Genomic DNA, 8,158 nt, shown 5'->3' with positions numbered 1-8,158 from the left:
CGAATTCAACACCAGGTGTGGTGGTATACACCTTTGATCCCAGCACTCAGGAGGCAGAGGCAGGCAGATCTCTGTGAGTTCAAAGCCAGCCTGGCCTACGTAGCGAGTTCCAGATAGGCTGGGGCTACAGGGAGACCATATCTCAAAAAGACGCCCCCCTGCCCACCGGGCCAGAGAGATGGCTCAGCGGTTAAGAACACTGTTCTTGCAGAAGACCCGGGTTTGAATCCCAGCACCCACATGGCAGCTAACAACTGTCTGTAACTCCAGTTCCAGGGGATCCGACAGCTTCTTCTGTCCTCCGCAGACACTGCATGACACCAGTGCACTTACCTACATGCAGGCATAACATACATACACATAAAATAAAAATAATAAACAAGCCGGGCATGGTGGAACGTGCCTTTAATCCCAGCATTCGGGAGGCAGAGGCAGGCGAATCTCTGTGAGTTCAAGGCAAGCCTGGTCTACATAATGAGTTCCAGGACAGCTGGGGCGACAGGGAGACCCTATCTCAAAATAATAATAATAAATAAAATATTTTGGAAAAAAAGGACCCCCCCCTAAAGAATGACAAGGGTTCTAGGCATTCTTTCCTAGGAATGTATGACAAAGATCAATACTCATATACTTTGTTAGAGCACAAAGGCCAACTTTTATTCAGTCAATTCCCAAGTGTCCTCAAGTATTTGTTAATTCTGTATGACTTAAATGTGTACTTTCACTGGGGAACAGAGGACCCATGCTGGGCCTACACTGCTCCATTAGTCTGACTGGCCTTTCTCTGCTGCCATAGGAATAGGTGGTCTGCTTAGTCTTCAGAATGGAGAACCTGCACAGCCTCCCATCCTCAAATCCATCCTAGGTTCCTTACAGTCTGCCGTCTGCAATGAGGGGAACCACGGGAGCCTGGAACGGCCCTCACACCCACTCCCACCCTTCAGCCTCAGCTCGATCTTCCTTCATCTCAGGATAAAACTGTAAGATTCTCCATGTACATTTAAGCTTTTATTTATTTTTTTTATTTTATGTGTATGAGTGTTTTGCCTGCATGTATGTAAGCGCACTCGTGTCCTGCAGCACCAACCTGGGTCCTCTCTGCAAGAGCAGCCAGTGCTCTTAACCCTAGAGCTATCTCTCCACCCCCTCCATCTACATTTAAACCTCAGGTTTGGTGCAAGTGTAGACCCCAATCCATGAAGAGTTGGCCAAGAAAAGGTCAAATTTCCCACTTCGGATTTGCACTGCCCATAAAAATATTCTAGTACATTTTGAACACACCACATTTAAAAATCTAATCCTAATTTCCCCCCATGAAACTGCTCCTACTCTGGATTTTCCCTTCTGGACTCTCCCAGAAGTTCGAGTTAAAGGAAGATATGTGATGGGCCTTCACCCCCTTCTTTGCATTGGCTCACAAAAACAAAAAAAAAAGATTAAACAGAAAATTCTGTTTTATCCTCAATATCCATTGAAATTGAAGGTGGATAATCCCGTCTAGCTATCCAGGCCAGACTTCATTATAATTCTCTTGGAGTCTATTGCAGTACCCCCCTCACCGGTCCCCCTGTGCCCACCCTCCTGGATCTCCCGCCCCGTCTGTTTTCCACTAAGCTGCCGCAGAATACTTTGGAACTCTCACTCGGATCATGGTCTCCTTTTCTTCACAACCATCTTTAGTCCCCAGAAGCCTCAGAGTCGAGCTGCCATTGCACCGCGATGTCACACTTCTCTCTCCCTGCAGAGTAAGACCCCAGGTCTCCTGAGTGCTCCTGGGCTAATCCCACCTGAGCTTTCCAGATGTGCATTCCACCGCCTGCAAGGCGCCCACTTTTGAACACACTGCGTTGTCAAAAGCAGATTTTGAGGACCTTTAGGGACATGGACAGGCGACCCTCATCGGGGGTTTCAGTATTCAAAAAGGGCGCCAGGGGCCAGCACTCACGCGAGACGGTCTCATCAAGAGGGCAGCAGAGGCCATGGGCTCCGGTGTGGACTGGGAAGGCCCTGAGCATCAAGAAACAGCGCTGGAGACCACCGAGCAGCGCCCAGCCCAGCAGAGCCACGTTCCTGGGTAGCCTGGGTACCAGCCTGGAGAGCTGGAGCAAAACTCCCGTGAGTTAAACAGTCAAAAGCAACATTAGCAACCTGTGCGGGACAGACGCCGGAAGTCCCGCCCCGTGTGCAAGGGCCTACTCCCCTGGACCCTCAAGGAGCCAATGCTGATGGCTCGCCGCGCAAGGCACTCCGGGTAGTGTAGTTCTTATCCCTGAAGAGCCTGTGGGACAATTTGATGCTATGTATAGAATGAAGAATAATGCTCAGTAAGACAAATGCATACTATTTCTTAATCATGATTTAAGGGCTTTCTAATAATTATAGTAATTTAGATACTAAAATATGATTGTAAAAAGACCGTTGACTATTTCGAACAGACCCTAGCAGAAAATAATTTGAATCTATAGCCATAAAGAAAATAGATGAAGCCAGGCGTGGTGGCACAGGCCTTTAGTCCCAACACTTGGGAGGCAGAGGCATGCGGATCTCAGTTGGTTAAAAACCAGTCTGGTCTACATAGTGAGTTCCAGGCCAGCTGGGGCTTCAGGGAGACCCTGTCTCAAAAAGATCCCCCGAAAATGAAATAAATCATATTTCTCTTGGTGAAAGGCTGTGGAATGAACTTATTCTTTAATGTATGGATCATCTTTTCAGTACTTAACTACTCTTTGGGCTAGTTGTTTGTGGGCCCTGGGTTGTTTTCTTGTTAGATTTTTATATCGAAGTTTCACTTTCAGGACACAGATTACTAGAAATCATGTATCACATAAACATTCCGTTTTAACTTACTTTTTAAAATGTTTAACTGTGTTGACTTAAACTTCACTTTAGATTGAATAGTCACCCTAAAATGTGGCAAGATTTCACCAATATGTAAAGGCAGTGATTTCGTTGCAAGGTATGAAGGAGTAGAAATTTATCCTGAGAGGATCCCATAGGTTAGTACATCGCCCTCTCCTAAAGCCTTACTGTCTGTGTCAATTTGGTAGTACTCTTGATTTACAGTGACCATCCTGGTTTTGGATCTAGAGCAAAAGCAATTCAGGTGAGTGATAAGTCTTTTCAGTAGACAGTGCTAAAACAGTTGGATGTTTGCAAAGGCTTGCTGGTGTTTGCAGGGAGTGTTTGGCAGGCTGATGATGCAGGAGGCTCGCTAGCGTTCTGGGACTCAAGACTAGACTGGCAACATAGTAAGATCTTGTTAAAAAAAAATAAACAGAAGCACTTTATGATAAAATTAATTCAACTAGATCAAGTTCTTAAATATAAAACATATAATTATAGGATTTAAGTAAGATAAATAGAATATCCTTGGGACTAAGAACTATATTAGTAAAGATGATATAAAATAAATAACCTAACTTTTTACCTCAAAGCACTAGAAAAAGAAAAACAAAATAAGTCTAATGTTAACAAAGGAAAAGACAAAAAAAAAGAAATAATAAAAGCTGGTGTAGAGGGGCTGGAAAGATGGCTCAGCAGTTAAGAGCACCAGTTGCTCTTCCAGAGGACCCGGGTTCAATTCTCAACATTCAGATGGTGGCCAACAACTGCCCTTAACTCCAGTTCCAGGGGATCTGTCACCCTCTCTTCTGGCCTCCATGGGCACCAGGCAAGTACATAGTGTACTCACATGCCTTCAGATAAAACATTCATACACATTAAATAACAAAATAAAATATTTTTAAATTAGTATAGCAACAAATTAAACAAAAAATAGAAATACATTAGAAGTTGACAAGATTGAGCTGTGTATTGTTGGCAAGGCTAATGAAAACTCACCAATACTTAGCTAGACAAACCAGGCATAGAGAAGACTCAAATAAATTAAATATGAAATGGAAAACATTATATTTTATGTGACGTTTTGAGCAGGGGGTGAGATATGATTTCACTATATAGCCCTGGCTGGGTTGGAGCTCACTATTACTAACATATCTCAGGCTGCCCTTGAACTTAACAGTCATCCTCCTGCCTCTGCCTCCAGAGTGCTGGGATTAAGCAGGTTGCACCACTATACCTGGCTTATGTGGCTTTCTTTTGTCACTGTGACAAGATACCCAATAAAATCGCTTAAAGGAAGAAGGATTTATGCTGGTTTTCATCCATGGTCATGAGGTTCTATTTTTCTAAGCTTATACTGATGTACAATCATGTGGAAGGACATAGTGGAGGGAAACTGCTCACTTCATGCCAGCCAGGAAACAAAAAGAAAAAAGGGGCCAGAGACAGGATATACCCTTCAAAGGCACATCTCCAGAGACTTACTATCTCCAAATGTGCATCACTCTAATTACTAACATATCTCTAAAATAATTACAAATTTGATTTAGTAATTCTATAAATATTAAATTCTGAATTAAAATTAATAGTTAATTATTTTATTTAGTTTTACAATAGTCCATTTAATATGAACTCATCAGTGGATTCAACCCTGATGAGGTTAGAGCCCTTATAAGCCACTCATTTCTTAATAGTGCTACCAGCCAGGGACCAAGCCTCCAACACAGGAGTCTTTTGAGGGGATACCTGATATTTACACCAGACTGATATTATAGAAGTGATATTATAGAAGTGAAAAATAAAAATGGATTATTTGGACACATACAACAACAATTAAGACGATCTAGAAGTGGATCGATTCCTAGAAACATACAATCAAGACTAAATCTAGAAAACCTGAGTAGACCAAAAGCAGATAAGGTAGCTGGTGGTCACATCTTGATAATAAACTACAGCCCAGTGACTGTTTCCATGGACTTCAAGAGTGAACTGGAACTCAAATGCCATTGTTTGTAACCTCCTGGTCTTAAGTTGCTAGGAACAGAAGCATCAAAATGGAGTCACTAAATGGGTTTGGGGTTATCCCCCAGAGGATTATACTGCTGAATATGAAGGAGTCATAATAAGAATGAGTGTCCTGGGCTGGAAATGGCTCAGCAGTTAAGAGCACTGGCTGTTCTTGAAGAAGACCCAGGTTCGATTCCAAGCACCCACATGGCAGCTAACAATTGTCCTTAATTCCAGTTCCAGAGGATCTGACACCCTCTTCTGTCCTCCACGGGCAATACACAACATGGGTGCATTTACACACATGCAGGCATAACACTCATATACAAAAAATAAAAATAAATAATTTTTATAAAGAAGAGTGTCCTTTGACTAAATGGATGGATAGTGCTAGAAATTGAATAGATGCTCTCCAATTTTCTCTTTCTGAACATAGAGCTTCCTTTACTCTCAAATTAAGCCACAAAAGTAAGTCTAAGGCAATAGAATATAGGTAGATGTGTGAACTTAGGTCTTCATATTTTCCCTCCTCCCTCACTTGTGCTCCTTCCTAGGGATAGCTCCCCTTGGATCTCAGCTGCCTCTGTTTACAGGCCTCTTCAGGATTTACTGTTCTCTTTAGAGTACGTAGGTTTGAACCATAGACTGATGATAGAGTTGGATCCACATACACATACTTTAAACAGATTCCTAGATGATGCAACTGGCTTGGGAACCTCCCAGCCAATACAATGTAATGTTAATACAAGCAAGGTAATACTTCCTTTCTGCCCCCAAAGGTCTGAGAGGCAAGAAGTTTGGTTTCCATTAAAAAAAAAAAAAAAAAAAAAAAAAAAAAAAGAGGTCTCCTATTTCACAACTTTCAGGATTGAACTTTGAGTGAAATAACCAAGAAATGTGGCCTTGATTCCGACCTTGATCTCCTCCCTTAGAACCTTAGGGAACTGTTCCCTTTGAGGAAATGTTTGGCCATTGTCATGGAGACCAAGAAGGACCATCAAGCCTACCATGATTCACAATATATTACCCAGAAGGCAGTGTCTGTGCTGATCAGATGTCAAGGCAGGAGCATTCCTTTCCTGTGACTACTAGGATGGGGGCAGGACTTCAGGCAAAGCAACCTGGACGCCTGGACGCCTGTGAGCATGGCCCACATTTTATTTTACTTTTTACTGGACTTGATATGTAGGTTTATATGTGCTTAAAGGTTTTTCACCTGTATTATGATTATAGTTCTGTCATCTTTTTGTTGTACTCATTAAGGGTTTTTCCTAAAGGGTGTGTGTGTGTGTGTGTGTATAAATCAAAGAACAAATAGCCAGAGTTGGTTCTCTCCTACCATGTGGGTCCTAGGGATCAAATTCAGGTCATCGGGACTGGCAGAAAGTACCTTTACCCACTGAGCCATCTCACTGGCTAAGGGTTTTGGGGGGATTTTTTATGGTGTTTGTTTGTTTGTGTGCACATGCAGGTGTGGGGTGCTGAGGATGAATTCAAGGTCTGGTGCATGTTAAATACACTATACCTCTAAGCTGCCCCCCCAATAAATATTTCTTCTATTTTGTTTTTTGTTTCATTGTTTTGGTTTGGTGTTGAGACAGGACATCATATATCCCAGACAGCTTCAAACTTGCTATATAGCCAAGGATCACTCTGAACTTCTGATCCTCCTGCTTGCACCTCCCAAGTGCTAGGATTACAGGTCTGTGCCAGAAAAACTAGTTCACGAAATGCTGGGAACCAAACCCAGTAAGGGCAGTAATGCTCATAACTTCTGAACCACCTCTCCAGCCCTAAATATTAAGAAAATTTAAAACAATAACAGGAAACCAATTTTAAAAATAAGCACAAAATTGATGAGATAAATTGTGACAATGACAAACTGGTAACCTGGGGCTGGAGAGAAGGTTCAGTGGTTAGGAGCACAGGCTACGCTTGCAGAGGACCCAGGTTTGGTTCCTGGCACCCACATGACAGTAACAACCATCTGTAACTCCATTTCCAAGGGATCTGACACCCTCTTCTGACCTCCATGGGCATTGCACGACAACACAGGTTCACTTACATACATGCAGGCAATACACTCAAACATAAAATAAAAAATAATAAAATATTTTTTAAAAAAAGAACTGGTAATCTGATCTATTTCAGAAGGAAACACACAGCCTTTTAGAACAGACTTTGAGGACTGGAGAGGTGGCTCAGCAGGTAAGAGCATGTACTGCTCTTTCAGAGGACCAGTGTTTGAGTCCTAGCATTCATGTTGTGTGGCTGAAAACCATCTGTAACTCCAGCTCCAGGAAGGATCCAATGCTTCTGGCTCCCATGAGCCCCTACACATGTGCACATACACACATATACATAATTTAAAATAATAAAAAGCTTCTTTTAAAAAGAAAGGAATTTGGTAAATTCTTTTTTTAATATTCTATTTATTATTTTTATTTTATGTGTATGCGTGTATTACCTGCATGTAGGTAAGTGCACCTGTGTCATGTAGTGCCCGTGGAGGTCAGAAGAGGCTGTCGGATCCCCTGGAACTGGAGTTATGGACAGTTGTTAGCTGCCATGTGGGTGCTGGGATTCAAACCCGGGTCTTCTGCAAGAACAACCAGTGTTCTTAACTGCTGAGCCATCTTTCCAGCCCCGAATTTGGTAAATTTTTAAAAACTAAAAGCATTTGGACTACACTCCAACGTGAGAGCATGAGGAGATTTGCACAGCTGGTACCAAGCAAAGCTGGCAAAACTTAATAAAACAGATGGAAGTCCCTGGAAGCAGTCATAAAGACCACACAGCAAAGGCAAAAGTGTTTATTTAAGATGTAAAATACAGTAAGAAAAGTGACGGTCAATCCTGTTTAAACTAAAGCTAGCCCTCCACTGTTTCTAACTCAGTAAAATGGATCCTCTAGTTCAGACTACTTGAGGACAAAGGGCTTGCTGTACCTGGGGCCCCTAGGTAAGGGCCACCTTCTTGGGAAGAGCAAGATGGCAGTAGATCTCATCCTATTCCAAAAGACTCTCCTCAGAACTTGTGCTTTAAGGTTAAGCAAGGTTGACCAATGGCTGAATCTTTCCTCCATGTTCTCAGTGCTCACTAAGCCTATTATGGCTTCTCTAGGAATGATCCATTGGAAATGCAGCTAAAACTTCTCTCACATTTGAAGTATCCACGACTTCTTTTTATCCAGCACAAACTTTCTGTTGTGGACTCAGGAACTTTATGTGTAGAGACTCAGGTCTGCTGGCGGACGTATGAAATGAGTGAAGGCAAAGGACTCACCCCTCAGGTGGTGAAAAGTGAGTTT

The 8,158-nt window shown here is 42.5% G+C and overlaps 1 protein-coding gene across 3 annotated transcripts in view; it reads right to left on the bottom strand.

Annotated features, from left to right (window-relative positions):
* LOC103725486 (zinc finger protein 549) overlaps nt 1-8,158 on the bottom strand; it is a 29,352-nt gene that overhangs the window by 6,200 nt on the left and 14,994 nt on the right. The window contains exons 1-2 of one of the 3 annotated variants that reach the window (XM_029558453.1): nt 1,946-2,161; nt 1,643-1,738 (exon numbers count right to left, since the gene is read on the bottom strand). The exons of 1 other annotated variant lie outside the window; for it this stretch is intronic. In XM_029558453.1, coding sequence (XP_029414313.1) covers nt 1,643-1,738; nt 1,946-1,981 — 132 coding nt within the window. In that variant the 5' untranslated portion in view covers nt 1,982-2,161. Of the gene's footprint in view, nt 1-1,642; nt 1,739-1,945; nt 2,162-8,158 lie in introns of those variants that run through there. One more of the 3 variants, XM_008822799.3, reaches the window with a different exon arrangement.

Source organism: Nannospalax galili, unplaced genomic scaffold (genome assembly GCF_000622305.1).
Source record: "Nannospalax galili isolate Female #2095 unplaced genomic scaffold, S.galili_v1.0 scaffold649, whole genome shotgun sequence".
NCBI lineage: Eukaryota > Metazoa > Chordata > Mammalia > Rodentia > Spalacidae > Nannospalax > Nannospalax galili.
This window is presented reverse-complemented; position numbering and strand designations above follow the sequence as displayed.